The 18,606-nt window shown below is 37.8% G+C and overlaps 4 protein-coding genes across 7 annotated transcripts; 2 read left to right on the top strand and 2 right to left on the bottom strand.

Annotated features, from left to right (window-relative positions):
- Window positions 1-538: 538 nt before the first annotated feature.
- On the bottom strand, window positions 539-2,873 carry LOC139787434 (NADH-ubiquinone oxidoreductase 49 kDa subunit-like). The gene is made up of 4 exons (XM_071726519.1): window positions 2,697-2,873; window positions 2,133-2,566; window positions 1,532-2,003; window positions 539-1,140 (listed from the first exon to the last, which is right to left on the bottom strand). The coding sequence occupies exons 1-4, from the start codon at window positions 2,828-2,830 to the stop codon at window positions 735-737; spliced, it is 1,446 nt and encodes a 481-aa protein (XP_071582620.1). The 5' UTR covers window positions 2,831-2,873; the 3' UTR covers window positions 539-734.
- A 4,134-nt stretch (window positions 2,874-7,007) lies between these two features.
- Window positions 7,008-9,277, top strand: LOC139787440 (protein claret segregational-like). Of its 3 annotated transcripts, none has more exons than XM_071726527.1 (4): window positions 7,008-7,511; window positions 7,852-8,116; window positions 8,270-8,547; window positions 8,644-9,277. In XM_071726527.1, the coding sequence occupies exons 2-4, from the start codon at window positions 7,862-7,864 to the stop codon at window positions 9,071-9,073; spliced, it is 963 nt and encodes a 320-aa protein (XP_071582628.1). In that variant the 5' UTR covers window positions 7,008-7,511; window positions 7,852-7,861; the 3' UTR covers window positions 9,074-9,277. The 3 variants fall into 3 exon arrangements, with proteins under 3 accessions (XP_071582628.1, XP_071582627.1, XP_071582629.1); XM_071726526.1 differs by having other exon boundaries at window positions 7,008-7,248; XM_071726528.1 differs by lacking the exon at window positions 7,008-7,511 and having other exon boundaries at window positions 7,622-8,116.
- Window positions 9,278-10,100: 823 nt separating this feature from the next.
- Window positions 10,101-13,379, bottom strand: LOC139787435 (zinc finger FYVE domain-containing protein 1). The gene is made up of 7 exons (XM_071726520.1): window positions 13,109-13,379; window positions 12,408-12,886; window positions 12,050-12,316; window positions 11,572-11,944; window positions 11,239-11,497; window positions 10,683-11,133; window positions 10,101-10,598 (listed from the first exon to the last, which is right to left on the bottom strand). The coding sequence occupies exons 2-7, from the start codon at window positions 12,868-12,870 to the stop codon at window positions 10,384-10,386; spliced, it is 2,028 nt and encodes a 675-aa protein (XP_071582621.1). The 5' UTR covers window positions 12,871-12,886; window positions 13,109-13,379; the 3' UTR covers window positions 10,101-10,383.
- Window positions 13,380-13,560: 181 nt separating this feature from the next.
- On the top strand, window positions 13,561-18,149 carry Rbpn-5 (Rab GTPase-binding effector protein rabaptin-5). Of its 2 annotated transcripts, none has more exons than XM_071726521.1 (8): window positions 13,561-14,184; window positions 14,421-14,528; window positions 14,612-15,057; window positions 15,253-15,749; window positions 15,943-16,224; window positions 16,341-16,560; window positions 16,721-16,831; window positions 16,916-18,149. In XM_071726521.1, the coding sequence occupies exons 1-8, from the start codon at window positions 14,142-14,144 to the stop codon at window positions 17,081-17,083; spliced, it is 1,875 nt and encodes a 624-aa protein (XP_071582622.1). In that variant the 5' UTR covers window positions 13,561-14,141; the 3' UTR covers window positions 17,084-18,149. The 2 variants fall into 2 exon arrangements, with proteins under 2 accessions (XP_071582622.1, XP_071582623.1); XM_071726522.1 differs by having other exon boundaries at window positions 14,612-15,045.
- The last annotated feature ends 457 nt before the right edge of the window (window positions 18,150-18,606 follow it).

Consider the following 18,606-nt stretch of genomic DNA (forward strand, 5'->3'; position numbering starts at 1 on the left):
CTAGTTTCTTGTTTCGGAGTTGGCGCGATTTGGAATTCGGAATTTAGGTCAGCCATTTATTTCTTTATTACGCTTCGATCGACTCCGTAATAGTTATGGTCAAAGAGGATTGGTTATGGTATCCACATGTAACCATACTCACAGAGATAATTAATGCCGTTTCGTTTTCTTTTTTTTTTTATTGAAAGAAGAGATTTGCGAAACGGCGTCTCCGTTCTTACGCGCAACGAAGATGTCTTGTAATTCTCTCCCGTCGTTTGTCAATTGCATTTTGCATTATGGTTTGCGTGCGGAAGAATTGCGCATCTCTCACGGGAGACTCGGAGAGCGAATCGCGTACTGCGACATAGCGTCGCACCGCAAGTTGTTACAGCGTTTTTTAATTAAAAGAACCCGGGATAAAAGAAATGCGGTTTTGTGTGTTCTTATCGCGCGTGAATCGTACACAATCTTCTGGCTTTAGGTAGCGGACGGTTTAGATGTAACAGCAAAGTTTCGTATATTCGGCATTCGAGAGTGCATCTCATTCGGCATGAAATTATATTCGTCACATTTCCATTTATTGCGCCGAGATATATACAACATTTATTTATACGCTCATCGCGTAGTCACGTGCACACGTAACATGCAATCGGCTTCGTAAACCCCTATGTATGTAACATACATAAACATATTTATATCATTTACTTTTTAAATTCATTTCTACGCTATATAAATTATCGATCGTTAGGAAATTATCTATCAATCTCGCCGAATACGACGTCCAGCGTACCAATGATGGCGACCACGTCGGCGAGAAAGTGCTTGGGCCCCATGTACTGCAGGCCCGCCAGATGAGCAAAGCCCGGCGCTTTAATCTTGCACCGATACGGCTTGCTGCTGCCGTCGCTAACGAGATAAACGCCGAACTCGCCCTTCGGCGCCTCGATGGCGGTGTACGTCGCTCCCGGCGGCACTTGGAAACCCTGGGTGAACAGTTTGAAGTGATGGATGAGCGCCTCCATGCTGCTCTTCATCTCCTCCCGCCGCGGCGGCACAATCTTGGCGTCGTCGCATCGCACTTCCCCTTCGGGCATCTGATTCAAGCACTGGTGGATGATACGCAGCGACTGTCGCATCTCCTCGACGCGGATTAGATATCTGAAAACAAGAGGCATTGCGCCAAATAAGTTATAAATATTTAAAAGTTATATACATCGCGCGATGGCATTTTTCATTCATTTAGATGACTCTTTCGTGTATTATTACTGATGTGAAACGATAAAGTATAGTCGCAGAACAATAAGAATTAAATATTATTCTTAGCAAAGAATAATTGAAGGAAAGAAATTCCTTTTTAAAGGCTAATGCAAGTCGAATATAGATAACAATGCGATTAAAAAGATATGTAAACCTTCTTTTTAAACTAAAAGATTTTTTGCCGTATTATCTACGTCCGACCGGGTATTTAATTATTTTTTTTCTTTTGATTTCTTAGTAATCTATTCTTTTCCTATGTTTTAATACCTTTAATTCTTTTAAATGCTTTTACCTGTCATAACAATCGCCGTTTGTGCCAACTGGGATGTCAAAATCCACCAGGTGGTAAGCGTCGTAGGGCGCGACTTTCCTCAAATCCCATTTTATTCCAGAGCCTCGTAACATCACGCCACTGAAGCCCCAATTCAGCGCGTCCTCCGCAAACACGGTACCGATATTGATCGTGCGCTGCCGCCAGATTCTGTTGTCCGTCAGCAGATCCTCCACTTCGTCCAGTCGTTCTGAGTATTTGGAGGCCCAGTCGTATATGTCGTCCATCAAACCCAACGGTAGGTCCAAAGACACACCGCCTGGCCTTATGTAAGCTGCGTGCATACGGGCGCCGCTCACGCGCTCGTAGAACTCCATCAGCTTCTCTCGCTCCTCAAACAGCCAGAAGAAGGGTGTGAGAGCGCCAATGTCCAACGCGTGCGTTCCAATGCCCATAATATGGTTCAGAATCCTCGTAATCTCCCCGAAAAGAACTGCAAGCGAGAAAATAATTATATCAGACTTGGAGAACGTTGAATCACAAGTTGATGAATGTATACCAAGGACGGTACTTATATTCTAATATATTCCGTGTTATTGAAAGGGATGCGTATCATTTTTACCTCGAATGTACTTTGCGCGCAGAGGCACGTCTATGTTCAGCAGTTTCTCGATCGCCAGGGAGAAGCATTGTTCGTTGCACATCATGGAGACGTAGTCCAAGCGATCGAAGTAGGGCAGCGCCTGCATGTAGGTCTTGTATTCGATCAGTTTCTCCGTGCCGCGGTGCAGGAGGCCGATGTGCGGATCGGCGTTGAGCACGATCTCGCCGTCCAGCTCCAGGATCAGCCGGAGCACGCCGTGGGCGGCCGGATGCTGCGGTCCAAAGTTAAGCTTTATATTCTGTATGGTCTGCTCCGCCATGGGGCCCATCGCCAGGGCGGATTCGTGATGCGGCGGGGTCCAGTCGAGCTTCTCCGTGGCGTACGCCACCGGCCTCTCCAACTGCTCGAGGAACTCCTTGTCCGGGTTCCATTGGTGGCCCTTGCGATTCTGGCTGCAAAACACAGGTGTTGTCAGTCGTGGCCCGTCACGCCGTACGGCGAAACAGACAGGTTATGTCGTTACGTAACGTGTGTAAGCGAATAATTTACGAGCTACGTTTAAGTGCGATTAATTTGACTCACACGTTGGTGATCGCCGGCGCGTTGTTCGGCGCCAGCAGCCTGCCGGCGCCGAAAAATCCTGCGTTTTTACGCAGGACCGAGCCCAACACTCTAGCCGCCATGATGCTCACAGGCATCACGGGCATCGCAGGCATGGGCACACTCTACACAACATCCAGCTGATCGAGACGCCATATTTGACGTCATCACGTGGATGCCCCCGCCGGGGCCACCGGGGGTATCCACGCGTATCTATCGCGATTCGATATATCGCGCGCGCGCGATTCTTCGACTCGAAGCGGGAAGAGAAAAACGAAACTCGAACTCGATAAATTACTATTAAAGACAATTTTACGGAAATTCGGATAATTATTGAAATTTAGCCGTATCAAGAGACACGGTAGTGTCTCGCGCCAAGTACACGCGGAGCGAGACCGACCGTGACTCTTTTACGCGACGCGACGATTTGCGAGTACTCGAAATGTTGAGATCTCGATATCTGCGATTGGACGGACTTCATTCCGCCAATTCCGCCGTGAATCACGTAAAGGCTGATTTATAGAGGCCGTAACCGTTGATTTAAGCCGTAATTTTTAAGAAATTGACCAATCACAGTCGATTGTTCTTCTCACATTCGACTGTGATTGGTCAATTTCTTAAAGATTACGGCTTAAATCAACGGTTACGGCTATTATAAACCAACCCTTATGCAATATCCAGCATTCTTTATCCATCTTATGAGTCAAAGTTTGCAATTCTTCGTTGATGGTACTTAAATCTTTGTTTATTTCCCTTTGTAATTCTAAATCTGTTTTTAAAGTTGTCACTGTCAGTACTGCAAGTCTATATTTTACGTCACGTATACTATAGATTTTCAGTACTGAAAGTTGCTGACAGTATACAAGTATACACAGACTGAAGGAAAGCTATCGAGATGTATCGAATCGAATCGAATCGCGCGAGGCGATACGATCGAGGGACCAAGTTTGAAGAATTTTCGGTGTTGTCATTACTTATAGCACCGACGAGATACTATTAAAGACCGACAATCCTGGGTAAATTTTCGTGACTGCCCGGGGGCCCGGTGGTAATTGAAGAATACTGACATTATCGACTGTTTTGGCTATTCGACTATTCCGAAAGAAGGAGTTTTACCTTATATAATCACTGTTTTATCATCAGAAATGTACAAATCTTTTATCATCGACGAGATGGTAATAGCTAAAAGTGCATGAAAGATAAAACAGAAATTAGCATATGAGTTGCCATAAATAAGAAAATATTTTATAATTTTTTCAATATTTGTATCTTTTTATTAATATTTTATAATTTGTTTGAAATAATAAACAAATTATAAAATATTTTCTTATATATGGTAACACTCTTATAAATATATGTATATGTATACAATACACATTTCATATGTGTGTATGTGTGTGTGTGTGTGTGTGTGTGTGTGTGTGTGTGTGTGTGTGTGTTAATAAATAAATCATTTCCTTTTATATGTATATAACAGTATATTGTAAAGTATTTTTATATAATTGTCAATTAAATAAAAAATATAAATCTTAAAAAAATTATAAAATATTTTCTTATTTATGATAACACTAGTTTTCCGCGAATTAGAATAGAAAACGCTAAAAGTTATTACTTAGTAACATTCTAATCAGTATATCAGATTCCCGATTGCGAATGTATCTTATTAATTCTTAATGCTGGCTCATATCACAGTACGCTTGCACGGTGCGCGAGTCTTTATATGTCGCTTCTCCGAAGTGCCGCGTATACGTATAAGAATATTTTATGAATCATTAACAAACAAAGATAAACGAGTGTTTTTATGAATATATATAGAATAGAATCATTTATTTACTTCAGTTTACAATGCCAAAAGAAGGAAACAATTGCTTTTATGAAACATGTATATCAATTGCTAATTTAGTGTTAAATTATTTTATTATTTTATTATTATATACACAAGGTATTGCAAGGCATAAAAACAGTGATTGCCACTTTTTCCATAAGATTCGATATATACATATGTATGTATGTACGTATATATGTATATGTAGTTTTAACAACTATTTAAAACTTACCAATAAATCCTATCACGCAGATATATTGTATATCATATATTTGTCAGATATTCATATCATATATTTATGCGATTAATATTTAATTGTATCATCACTCTAAGTACTAGTTCTTCTCCGATTACAGAAGTTAAGCAATATGTAAGATATGTTTACAATTTGGACGAATGTCCACTTGGAAAAACTATGTAACATTTACAAAGAAAAGAAGATTTCGTTACTCTTTCCTCGCTACACTTATGCTTCTTTCATATATTCCGCCAATGCTTGCTGTATGTTTTTATTTTTATCATCAGGATTACAATAATGTCATTAATATGGTTTTACGTCACTTTACGGATTATATAATTATGACAAAAAATATACGTCATTTTTATTTATATCTACTTGAATATATTATGTTTCTTGCAAAAGGTATATTATTTATAAATTTCGTAATTTTGCGTCGGATTTTTCCACTAGGCTAGATCATCACACAATCGCTATTTATTAAGCATGTTAATTATTAATCATTCTTTATCTTTCACACAGGCATAATTATATAATCCGGCCGGCGGGTTTTTACTACCAACGTACAAACAAATCTTCTTAGAGGGACAGGCGGCTTCTAGCCGCACGAGATTGAGCAATAACAGGTCTGTGATGCCCTTAGATGTTCTGGGCCGCACGCGCGCTACACTGAAGGAATCAGCGTGGGTAATTTTGTCATAATTATATAATCCGTAAAGTGACGTAAAACCATATTAATGACATTATTGTAATCCTGATGATAAAAATAAAAACATACAGCAAGCATTGGCGGAATATATGAAAGAAGCATAAGTGTAGCGAGGAAAGAGTAACGAAATCTTCTTTTCTTTGTAAATGTTACATAGTTTTTCCAAGTGGACATTCGTCCAAATTGTAAACATATCTTACATATTGCTTAACTTCTGTAATCGGAGAAGAACTAGTACTTAGAGTGATGATACAATTAAATATTAATCGCATAAATATATGATATGAATATCTGACAAATATATGATATACAATATATCTGCGTGATAGGATTTATTGGTAAGTTTTAAATAGTTGTTAAAACTACATATACATATATACGTACATACATACATATGTATATATCGAATCTTATGGAAAAAGTGGCAATCACTGTTTTTATGCCTTGCAATACCTTGTGTATATAATAATAAAATAATAAAATAATTTAACACTAAATTAGCAATTGATATACATGTTTCATAAAAGCAATTGTTTCCTTCTTTTGGCATTGTAAACTGAAGTAAATAAATGATTCTATTCTATATATTCATAAAAACACTCGTTTATCTTTGTTTGTTAATGATTCATAAAATATTCTTATACGTATACGCGGCACTTCGGAGAAGCGACATATAAAGACTCGCGCACCGTGCAAGCGTACTGTGATATGAGCCAGCATTAAGAATTAATAAGATACATTCGCAATCGGGAATCTGATATACTGATTAGAATGTTACTAAGTAATAACTTTTAGCGTTTTCTATTCTAATTCGCGGAAAACTAGTGTTATCATAAATAAGAAAATATTTTATAATTTTTTTAAGATTTATATTTTTTATTTAATTGACAATTATATAAAAATACTTTACAATATACTGTTATATACATATAAAAGGAAATGATTTATTTATTAACACACACACACACACACACACACACACACACACACACACATACACACATATGAAATGTGTATTGTATACATATACATATATTTATAAGAGTGTTACCATATATAAGAAAATATTTTATAATTTGTTTATTATTTCAAACAAATTATAAAATATTAATAAAAAGATACAAATATTGAAAAAATTATAAAATATTTTCTTATTTATGGCAACTCATATGCTAATTTCTGTTTTATCTTTCATGCACTTTTAGCTATTACCATCTCGTCGATGATAAAAGATTTGTACATTTCTGATGATAAAACAGTGATTATATAAGGTAAAACTCCTTCTTTCGGAATAGTCGAATAGCCAAAACAGTCGATAATGTCAGTATTCTTCAATTACCACCGGGCCCCCGGGCAGTCACGAAAATTTACACAGGATTGTCGGTCTTTAATAGTATCTCGTCGGTGCTTATTGTCATTACTTTTGGTCTGTTCTTTACAGCTGAACTGGCTGCACTAGTTCAGAGTTCATCCTTTTCCTTCCAATGTGGTGTAAAAAAGATAAACTCTGAACTAGTGCAGCCAGTTCAGCTGCAAAGAACAGACCTTACGTCATTGAATGGTTTGACGGTGCTTTGAGTCACGTTAGATCTCTCCGAAGTTACGGAAATGAGGAAAATGAGGAAAATGAGGAAAAGTTCAACGTGCCTTTCTTGTTAGTGCACAACTGGGTGTAAGACTAGGCTGTGCGCCTGCTTCAAAGAAAATCTATATTGCAAACCAATTTGCAAATGTATAAATAAATACGTACGTTTGCTATAATGTAAGTATAAATATTTAATTCATATAGGGCATAGAAAATATGCCTTGAATGAAATTTTTGGACCAACGGTTTAACGTCTCTTCCGAAAGACGGAGCCCAGTTTGCTCCGCACAAGGGGCCTATAATCTTGCACGGAGGGGGCGCAGCTTTCGGAAAAAACTTTCCATGGCTCTAGTGGACTCGAACCTGGTTCCTCAGATTACGAGTCTGGCGCTCTACCACTAGACCACACTGCCGCCCTACATAGGATTACTTTTTCAACTGTATATGTATTTTACATTGTATATCATAACACTGCTGCTCATTTTATAGATTCTTTTTTTCTTAATTGTATGTTTTTAAATAAATAATCGATTGCAAATACAGTTGAAAAGTAGTTGCAAAAGTGTATATAAAATATAATATATAATAATGTATATTAAAAAATTTTGTATAAAGTTTTTGAGAAGATCAAATTTGGAAATTAAAAAATTAATAATACATTTTCTTAATTCTTTTCTTAATTTAATAAATTTCTTTCAGCAATTACTATAAATAAAAATATATTTTATTCAAGGGAATAAAAGAGATTATTTTGATATTTTGATATATTGTTTGTTACAGATTGTGTGATATGAGCATCCACGAAGAGGGTACTATTGTAGTAGGTAAATCGGATGGATCAGATACAAGGAGCTGTGCATTTGATAAAGTATTTGGCCCTACTGCTTCGCAAGCAGATGTGTTCGAAGAATTATCCCTTTTAGTACAATCAGCACTTGAAGGATATAATGTTTGTGTATTTGCTTATGGTCAGACTGGTTCTGGCAAGACGTATACTATGAAAGGAGAATGTGGATTACAGACTGAAGGCGTGATACCTAGAACAGTATGTTTTTATATATATTTACAATATAATATATGTATATGTGTGTATGTGTGTGTAATTAAATCATACTTTTATATAAATATTTAAATTTACGACTGTAATTTGGCTTTTTAGAATCAAAAAGAAAATCGAAATACGTGTATGTAATTTCAGGTACGTCATATATATAAAAAAATAGAAGAGCTTGGAATACTCGGTTGGGAATATCGAATAGAAGCAAGTTTTCTGGAAATTTATAACGAGCATATCGTTGATCTTCTCGAACCAAAAAAGCACGAAACGCACGAAATACGAATGGTTGATAAGAAAGGACAAGATTTATACGTTAGTAACCTTCATATTGCAAAAATAAACAGTCAAGAAGAATTACACGAATGCCTACGAACTGCACAACGCAACCGAGCAGTTGCAGCTACTCAGTCAAATGAACGGTAATTTTATTTTGAAATGTTTATTATATGATTAAATATTTATTAGGATATAATTTAACATAGAATTTAATTTAAAATAAATAATTTGCATTTCAGACCATCCAGATATCATTCAGTAGCAAGTATACGCTTGATTGGTACACATGCTACGAAACAAGAAGTGTCAGGAAACCTTAATTTAGTCGACTTAGCCGGGTCTGAAACTTTAAAAACGAATGTAATTAGCCCATATAAAGAAGTAAAAGAAACTAAAAATATTAATAAGTCGCTAGCCTATCTCGATTACGTAATTTTAGCAATATTGAAAAAACGGGAACATATACCTTATAGAAATTCTAAATTGACCCACTTACTCATGCCTTCTTTAGGAAGTAATTCTAAAACTTTGATGTTATTGAATGTATCCCCATTAGACGAATGTTATAAAGCGACATTAAATTCGCTAAGATTCGCTAGTAATGTCAATAATTGCACGACTGGAAGTACAAAAAAAAGCCCGAGAAAAAATTTAGACGTGCCAAAATAAACTATTATTTACTTAAACTATTATTATAACTATTATTATATTTTATTTATTATTTATTATTTTATTATTTATTTTATTTTATTTTATTATTTATTTCTTCATTAGAGTTAATAGTGTTAACAACTGGAAAAAGTGGCCTTTATGCGAATAATAATTGTAGAAAAAACATAATTTTGTGGCAGAATATATTTATTACATTGTAAATGTGCATTTTTATTTCAGAAACATCTTTAATAATAAATTTAATACCGTGTTAAAATTAAGTTCATTATTCATATATTTATGTTGGTAATCTAAAAATTTAATTCCATAGTCAATAACTTGTCTCCATATATATAATTTCTCCAGAATTGATCGTTTTTTAATCTCATCGATACCACAGTATACAGTATGTTTCAGAAATACATGTCACAGCCATGAGAGTTACATTTCTTTTAAACGGTTTTCTTCCTACAACTGTTGTGCGTTCATTGTTACCAGAGAAGATCAGAGAACTGTACATATGTACAAACGTCAACGTTGTATCATATAGGGATGTCCTATCGTTAACATAAATCTTTAACCAACTCTCCACCGAACAATTTTTAAGCGCAACGTCGATCTGTACCTTTGAGAGAATAAAATTATACGTTAAAAGTAACGTATGTCTTTAATACACTTCGGGAAGTTACTTTTAAACAGTAATGATCATAACTATGGCACACTCATACATTTATATAGTCACAAAATTATTTTCTAATTATAAAAACCAAGTTAAACAAAGTACGATTTTCAAACAACTTTCGGTACAATTCTATATTCTTGAAAAATTTTGATGATCTCCCGATCTCCAATCGTAAAAATGTACTTAAAAAGTTTTCACTTGATGAAATATGTATAAGTAAGATATATTTATATAATTTAATATTAAAAATATGTAAGTAATAAAATTGTATCCCTCAGATATTTTATCACAAAGCTTTCGCGTGTCGTACAAAATAATTCGCATTGTTACCTTAGATAGAGATAATGTTGAAAATAAAAAATATTGAATTAAAAATTTTATTTAGAATTTAAAAGAGTCAAAATTCTAGTTTATACATAAAAAGTCTTTTTAAAAAGCTTACAGTCAACTGCGCGATTTGGCCATACAAATCTAAGACAGTCTACGCTCACGATTAAGTCGGTACAATACTTCTGTTTATCTTACAAAAGCAATTACGTAAAATAAATAAATGTATTTCATTTGAAGTGAATATTTCTTTTTTCTTTCCGAGGTCTCTATGATTTTTGGGCTCCGTTTCCTTTAAGACGCACGCCTTCAAATAATTTCAAACGCAAGCGTTGCATACTCTGACGGGATGATCCCATCCTCGGTGAGGTACAGGCTTACAGTGTTGCGAACATTCTTGACACACCCCATGTCCGCAAGCTCTACAGTGATGTAAAGGAAGCATCGAGGAAAACTTCCGTTCGCAAACGTAACAATTAACCACCTCTGAGTCGGGTATCCAATAAGATGGTCGTACAGTATCTTTTATAAATGCTGTGTGAAAATTAAAAGATATTTATAATTGATCTGAGAATTACACGAATTCTAATGATCGCAATTGTGACCGCTTTTACTTACATTTGGAATAACTAAAAACCGTTCCAACGGCGTTGAGTGTCGACACCACGTGCTCCGTTACTTTTCGTACGCCGACGTCCTCGACAGGTTCGAGAGAATCATCGCTGGAGCAGTTTGTATCTTTCTCGTAGCACGCGTCGCAAACCCGAACGGGCGAGTACCAGTTCCTGTTGGGCACGCATTTCGTTTTCGACGAGCACTGCGCGCAAAAGCCCTCCCCACATTCGCGGCAATGGTGCTTGTCATCCGTCAGACTAAACAGCATTTTGCACTGATAGCAGTGCTTTATCTCGTTATTCGGTCGCCAATAGGATGGTGCCACTTGATCAGCGGCCCAAGCTTTCAACGCTTTCGTTGGCTGCAGAGAAACGTTGGTGACAGCTTCACTGATATACGAAACACTATCGATAACCCGTTGAGCCGTATTCTGAGAAGCTATAGAACGATTCGACTGAAAAAGAAAAGAGACGGTGAGAAGTTACTTCATTAAGAATTAGAATTACATGGACAAAAAAATATTGATAATAAAAAGAAGCTTCTTACTCTCAATACTTACCATATTCCATATGTGCGTGATCTTTTTGCGTATGGCAACATCCTCGGGATTATTGCCGTACCAGTACTGCCTGCTCTTGTATATTTCTCCACAGTGTGGACAATCTATGATGTATCCCGACCAGGCATTTTTAGCAAAACTATACCAGTTGTTTTGATTTTCCTCGTAATACCGCCTGCTTACTTCAATTTCTTTTCCATTCTTATAACACCTTTTGCATATGTATATCAAATTTTCGTACTGACACTGGAATTTGCACCTATCGCAACAAACAATCATTAATTCAAGGAGCTGTACAACTAAAACGGCGTATAAAAAAATCTATGTACCAACCTAGTATTACTACTGTGTGGTTTTCCTTCACGAAGGTGTCCCATACTGTTGGCACAGCCATTACCACAACTCAGACATTTGACGGGACAAGTAAAATACTGGTCTGGGAATAGAGAATTGGAAATGTTTCCGTTTTCGCTGGACAACTGATCATTCAGCCTCTTAAGTGTGTAGTACACCAGATGTGGTTTTCTGGCTGAGCGTACTGTCGTATTATTTAATTCGCTCTCAATGGTGGATCGCAACAGTTCATAATCCGTCGTGTCGTTCGCCGATTGCAAACCGATGTATTTAATAGAGCTGAAAGCGTCAATTTCAAGACTCATCTGTGTAAATCTGTTCCTCAGGATATCTTCCGCACTTTCCGCCCCATCTATAAAAGAACCGATCAATATGTCACGTTACAGAAGCGATTATCAGCCGTAATAAAGTTCTCAGTTTGAAATTACTGTCATCCTGAGAGAGTGGCAATATGTACTGTTGATCAAAGGTATGGTGTGCCTAGTTTCGTGCAGCACTATAATACTCGGTCCGAGCGTGCTCAACGAGGTAGAGATCCCTTCTTTCTGCCCAATCGCTTGTAAGGCAGCTTTAAAGTGATGGCTGTAAGCGCGCGACGCAGTACCCAGGAACGTGAACAGATCCCTGTTCAGCCTCTCGGAATGGATTCCATAAACCACAATATCGGAAACCGCAAGTACTTTGAGTAGTAATTTTGTCCGTTCACTTTCACAGCTCGCAACAGCTAGACAAACAATGTAAACCTGTTGAATCTAGCACGCACAATTAACTTATACATATAAAATCTGAGACCGACAACCCAGAATATATTCTACCTTGTAAACCTTCCGTGTCCAAGCAAATAACATTGAGAATTGGATCGAACGCCGCCCAAACGCCCAACGTACAACAATTCTGCTGGTTTGACGTTTGGAACACCTCCTCGCCCTTGAAAAACACCTGATTCATAGTGTGGCTCTTCCCGTCGCCCGTGTTCCCGAAAATCGACACGATTTTGACTTTGTCGTTCTCCGCGCAGTTTAACTTCCTCAGAAACTCTTCCGCATTGAGGACCTGCAGGTTCCCCCATCCATTGAGCAACAAGAAACTCTTGTTATTGTTATTATGGCACTTTGTACAGTTCACCGGGGGATTCTTTCCCGCGGTGAACAGCTTGGGACTGAACTCGGGTAGCTTGTCGAAATCATTGTCCAGGCTGCTGTCCAGGCTCTTCATGATCGCTGAATCCGTCGGTTCTACTTTCAAGGTTTCAATCCAGGGTTTCCACAACGTACTCATAACGTACACGAACTCCCTTGAAAGAAACGCAAATCAACACACTCTTCTTCTCTTCTTCTTCTATTAAATTGGCTCCTGCCGCTTTTCAGCGGACAATACGGCCAGCATTTGCCACTGTTTGTTTAACAAAGTCTGGAACACGTTAGCGTGACAAAGTCTAAATGGAAATCACTGAAGTCGCAATACTTAAAAAAAATTTTCCTTCCGGACAAAACACAGAACGATTATTCGCGATTACTTTGGATCTCGTAACACGCGATGTTGACGCGGCGATGGTTGAAGAGGAAAAGACGCAAATCAACACTCGAATCGCTGTGTCGTTCATTAGTGTCCAGTCAGAGAGAAGCCGAAGCCTGAGAGAGGCCATCCCGCATCCCGGGCGGTGGGACCCCTGTACACTACCGCCAATACATCCATGTTAGAAATTGGTACTACGTAGCCACATCCATTTTCCGACACCGCCGATAAAAACATCCGCGCTACATCCACAAATGGATATCTTATGCGATTTTAAGGCAGTGTGAATCAAGAAAATTATATATTATATAATATTATATAATATTCTTGAGCCACATTGCCTTAAAATTGCATAAGATATCAATTTGTGGACATAAGCGCGAACGCGCACCAGAATGATGTTTTATCGGCAGTGTCGGAAAATGGACGTGGCGTGGACGTGGCTACTGGTTGGAAATGTTGGTCTATCTCTTCCCAAGTCTATGGTCCGGGCTGTCCGGGTACTCCGGGTGTAATTCGCGCCCCCGAAGAGAGAAGAACGGAGGATCGCGAATGCGAGAGGTGTAGCCGGGAGGAACACAGAGATTTCGCTGATTACATATAAGTGGTGGACACGCATCGTCAGCGAATTGCATCGTTGCTGTCGTTAGCGAAATTGTTGGATGGCCGAGCGAGGTCAATTCCGGTTTCCGAGTTCGCTTCCGTGATCCGTGATCTTCATTCTCGAGCGAGTCCCTGTTCGCGTACTGGACGACTGGACCGGATCTCGCTCGAGTCGCTATGAGCCAGTGACACAACTGGCCACTGCCAGCGGCATGCCGTCGTCATTGTCATCATCATCATCGTTGTCGTCGTCATCGTCGTCATCGTCGTCGTTGTCGTTGTCGTCGTCGTCGTCATCGTCATCGTCATCGTCGTCGAGAGGCAGCCACCAGTCCCGGCTGAGCTCCGAGATATGCTCTCCGAATTCGCGTCCGTGGCAGTGACCCGCCCCGGCAAAATTGTCGCCCTCGTCCGTGTGAAGTGATCGAACGATGGAGAACCAGGACGATCGGACGGTCAGAGCGAACGGAAACGGTACGTCACCGAGCGGTAGTCCTTGCTTTAGGTCTTTGTCGGTGTCGTCGTCGCGACACGCTGAGAGAAAAAAAAATACGAAAAAAAGAAACGAGATATTTAAACGCAGTGGTTAGGAAAGCAAATAGCTCTATCCGCTTGTCAGGCTTTTTTCGAGACGTCGCGCGCGTGTTTGTTAATGTCGAGGCCGCTCGCGATGCGATTTAATTTCATTAAGAGAGTCTGTTACGATTCAGAGGATCCACAGACGAAGATCAGCCGATTGGAGTCGGAGAACGTCAAGATGCGAGAGGAGTTTAATGTACAAAGGGCCAAGATGAAGGAGTTGTTCCTTCAGAAAGAGGGTACGTAACATGCGCGATTTTATACTCTGGACTACAAGTAGCTCTTCTCGGCAGTTATACCTAGAAGCAATGTATTTTTGTAGAGGAATTAAAACGGAGGCTAGAAGAAAATATGGGCCTGCAGAAGGAAAATTTGAGACTGAAGAATGAGCTGGACGAAGCAAAGAGCCAACTAGTCGTCGCGGATCTTAAAATACAGAATGATATAATGATAGAGAAGAGGAAGGCCCAGGAGGAGATAGCATCTTTGCAACAGGTTATACACGAAACAGTGGAGGAGTCCTCCTGCTCTAGGAAGCAGCTTGTCAGCGAAGTGTCGAAATTACAACTGGCTCTTTCTAAGCTTCAAGAAGAGAATGCGCTGCTGAAAACGCAATTGCCGCGCGACCCGCCAACGGACGGGCCGCAAATCTCGTTGTCTACAGTAACCAAGACATTAGCTAGAAAAGTGGTATCGCAATTAGGCGCGGATTCCTTATCTTTAGGCCCTGACAATTTAGAAGAAAGCATGCGGAAGGTAAAAAAATATGTACGTAAATCTAAAATTGCATGGTACATTTAACCCTTTGTATAATTGCTTGCTAATAAATGCATATATATCTTTTGCAATATATTTAAGTGATCTCTAACATCTCTCTTTAAACACGTTAAAACAAACGCTTGTCTTACAGCAATAATATTTGTAATATTTGCCGCGATATCGATAAAAACTGTAATTTTATAGGCGCAAGAAGATGCGGAAGTTTTACGTTCATTGGTTGTTCCACTTGAGGAGGAGATAAAAGCTTTAAAGGAGAAACTGAGGTCAACCGATGACGAATTACAAAAATATAAAGAAGTTCTATTAAAGAGACGGCAGCAAGAACCTGGTTCCTTCGAGCCGTCGTGTGATATGTGCGTCAACTACGAAGCGCAATTAGTCAAAGTAGAAGCGACTGCCAAGGATTTGGAGAAGCAGTTGTTAGACTCTCAACGTATGCTGCAAGCTCAAAAGGAGGATCTAGCTAAGGAAGTTGAATTTCGAAAGGAGATGGAGGAAAAGTGGAATGAGAAGAAAGAGGAGCATAAAATCAAAGTTGCGGAGCTTACCGTTACCTCGCAAACGGCGCAGCAAAATTTACTAGAGTTAAAGAAAACTTTTGAACAAATTCAAAGGAATGTATCGGAGGAACTTTGTAAATTGACACGAGGCAGAGAAGAAGTACAGAGACATCTTACTGCGTAAGATAATCTTTCTATCAAAAAGTTATCTTTAGTGGTATATAGATATATATATATGTGCATGTTGGCGCGCGCGCGTGTGTAATACTACTAAAAATAACTACACACACACACAAAGTTAAATTATATGTAAAAATGAGAGGTAGATGATATTATGGTGTATTATTAATAAAGCTTTATTCAAATTTTTCAGACTTCAGATGGAGAATGAAAATCTTGTGGGTAAACATAGTAAACATTCGCAACAACTTCAAAGTGAGAGTATCAACATGCCAAACACTGTTGAGGAACTGCATATGAGCCTTCTAAAAATTCGCGAAGATTTAATTACAGCCAAAGTAGCTCAAGAAGTTGCACAGGAGAAGGAAGAAACATTGCGATACGAAGTTACTTTACTGAGAGAACAAATGGAGCAGGAGAGTAGGGTTAAGGAACAAGACAATGCTGTATTAAAGAATGAAATAAGTGGGTTGAGGTAAGGCTATACATTGACTATATATATATATATATGACAATAAAATTATTATAAATTACGATTGCTTGATACCATAATTGTTAACACAAAACTTTACTCCGTTCCACATTTTACAGAGCGCAATTAGATAAATATATAAGAGATCATCGTACACTCGCCGATAAAGAAGAGAAACTTGATCGGTTGGAAAAACAGCTGCAGGAAGTTCTGAAAGAGAAGAAGGATGCAGACTCAGTTACAACTGAATTACGACAAAGAGTTATGAGTCTACAGCAAGAATTAGATACCAGCGAGGCAGTACAGAAAGACTTTGTTCGATTATCACAATCATTACAGGTAATGGAAATAATATAAACAATGAATTCAGAATTATCGAGATGCAAAGTTGATTAAAGATTGTCGAAAAAAATTGTAGATAAAAGATAACTAACTGTATTAAACTATAAGTAGAACTGTGATATACCTATAAAATGACATTATTTTGACGATCACACAGGTACAACTAGAAAGGATTAGACAGGCAGGTAGCGAAGTAAGATGGCAACATGAAGAGGATGTCGAAGAGTGTCCTAGTTGTCACACCACATTCTCAGTCACAAAAAAGAAGGTAAGTTGAAGAAGCGCGAGTTCAATTATTATGGCCTGTATATATACATATAGAACAGAATTAAAGAGGCTTAACATCATGCAGGTACATTGTCGTCACTGTGGCCATATATTTTGTCAATCTTGCCTCTCACACGTTGTGAACAGTGGGCCGAAACAAAGACCATCCAGAGTCTGTGATGTTTGTCATACTTTATTAGTGCAAGATACCGCACCATACTTCAGCCAAGAACCTCCACATACACCTGACTAAATGTTCTAAAGTTACGGGATTCTAACACAGTTTAATAAGACATGCAATATCAGTCTGGTAATATACTGATTAGTATGTCTCAAAAGTATACCGATCTAAGGTGACTAAGGCCCGTATTCATAGTCGAATCTTATTTCAAGACTGTCTTAAGTAATGTCTTAAGATGCTAATACGGCTCTGTGATTGGTTCATAACATCTTAAGATCGTACTTAACACGGTCTTAAATATAAGATACGACTATGAATACGGCCATAAATGACTCTCCTTTTTTGTAGAGAGAGAGAAAAAGAAAGAGAGAGAGAGAGAGAGTTAGAAATGTTGATAGCGTAAAAATGGGATTTAGATAAGATTCCTATTACCTGAAAACCGGAGTGATACAACAGATATCGTGTAAATATAAAGTTATGTACTACCTAATGGTTACTGTAATTTAAACAGATTAAAGCTTTTGAATGTATGTGAGTTGTTCAGAAGAATCATGAGTATTTATATTACATTATCTTGTCTTTATTTAATTACGGATCTCTCAGATATTCAATTAAAAGTTTTGTAAGTCTATGAAAGAGAAACAGACATCTAACTCTTTTTGATGGAAATATTTTTTGTTTACTTAACCCTGCAACCGTACATGTGGATCGTTTGCGTCCTGGGCATTTTGACTATGTGGTATTTTCCAAAGGTTTGTTTACTTAGCGCGTTCGTAACGGTCTCTAAAAAAAGTTTGGGGTGGAGAAAGTGTGAGGCCACAGGCCCGCCGGAATCCGTTAGTTAGCTTGTGACTACGAGTAGTAAACTTTTATTGAGGACCCCAACGACCCACATATACGGTTTATATTATACATAGGTAAAATTCAACTTTTCAAAAATCCTTTTTTTTCTATAATTTCTTCCTTTTTTTACTCAAAATATAAATTTTTACAAAAGTTTTGACTCAATTATTGCTCAATTGCTAATGTAAAATGGCAATGAGAAACGGTGATGACATCAGGCGATCGCTCCGTAAAAAAAAATTGTTTACTGTATTATATTTACTTAAAATAATAAATTTGGATATTTTTGGACTTACCTACGAAGTTTTGTAGTTTAACCATCGATATTTTATTTTTTATTTCAGTTTTATCCTCTATAAGTCGCCATACAGAATTAGCGATTTTTGATCTTTCAAATAAATACCCTTTTTTAATTCCCGAAGTTTCTTATATTTTTTTTCTGAAAGTACCTAACATCAAGTAAAAATACCTATAAGGATTTTTTTTAATAAGTTAATTAATAAAAGTTATGAATTTTTAAACATTACGGTGCGTTTTTAAAATGCTTTTTTTTCAAGGATTAAATTGCAAAATTAATTTTATAATATTATTGTTTAAACTTATAGTTAAGACCTCAAGGAACACCTTGTTGAAAAGTTATGAACTTTTTCAGAATTTTTGGTAAAGTTTTGGGTTGTTTAAATATGGCCGCGGATGACCCACATATACCGTTAGTGCCGAAAAAGAGTGTACGGTTGCAGGGTTAATTTTTT

This window comes from Temnothorax nylanderi, unplaced genomic scaffold (genome assembly GCF_030848795.1).
Source record: "Temnothorax nylanderi isolate EJ_2023f unplaced genomic scaffold, tnyl_v1.0 TNYL_tig0009_pilon, whole genome shotgun sequence".
In the NCBI taxonomy this organism is placed as follows: Eukaryota; Metazoa; Arthropoda; class Insecta; order Hymenoptera; family Formicidae; genus Temnothorax; species Temnothorax nylanderi.

Bases quoted from the DNA above. Each gene is read 5' to 3' on its own strand.
- LOC139787434 (XM_071726519.1), bottom strand. From the start codon at position 2,830: ATGCCTGCGATGCCCGTGATGCCTGTGAGCATCATGGCGGCTAGAGTG. The intron at 2,567-2,696 runs GTGAGTCAAATT...TGTGTTTTGCAG, and splicing joins GCGCCGGCGATCACCAACGT to CCAGAATCGCAAGGGCCACC. The intron at 2,004-2,132 runs GTAAAAATGATA...TCTCGCTTGCAG, and splicing joins GCGCGCAAAGTACATTCGAG to TTCTTTTCGGGGAGATTACG.
- LOC139787440 (XM_071726527.1), top strand. From the start codon at position 7,862: ATGAGCATCCACGAAGAGGGTACTATTGTAGTAGGTAAATCGGATGGA. The intron at 8,117-8,269 runs GTATGTTTTTAT...ATGTAATTTCAG, and splicing joins AAGGCGTGATACCTAGAACA to GTACGTCATATATATAAAAA. The intron at 8,548-8,643 runs GTAATTTTATTT...TTTGCATTTCAG, and splicing joins GCTACTCAGTCAAATGAACG to ACCATCCAGATATCATTCAG.
- LOC139787435 (XM_071726520.1), bottom strand. From the start codon at position 12,870: ATGAGTACGTTGTGGAAACCCTGGATTGAAACCTTGAAAGTAGAACCG. The intron at 11,945-12,049 runs GTACATATTGCC...GTTCTTTTATAG, and splicing joins CACCATACCTTTGATCAACA to ATGGGGCGGAAAGTGCGGAA. The intron at 10,599-10,682 runs GTAAGTAAAAGC...ATTTTCACACAG, and splicing joins GGTTTTTAGTTATTCCAAAT to CATTTATAAAAGATACTGTA.
- Rbpn-5 (XM_071726521.1), top strand. From the start codon at position 14,142: ATGGAGAACCAGGACGATCGGACGGTCAGAGCGAACGGAAACG. The intron at 14,185-14,420 runs GTACGTCACCGA...GTTACGATTCAG, and splicing joins GGTCAGAGCGAACGGAAACG to AGGATCCACAGACGAAGATC. The intron at 16,832-16,915 runs GTAAGTTGAAGA...AACATCATGCAG, and splicing joins TCTCAGTCACAAAAAAGAAG to GTACATTGTCGTCACTGTGG.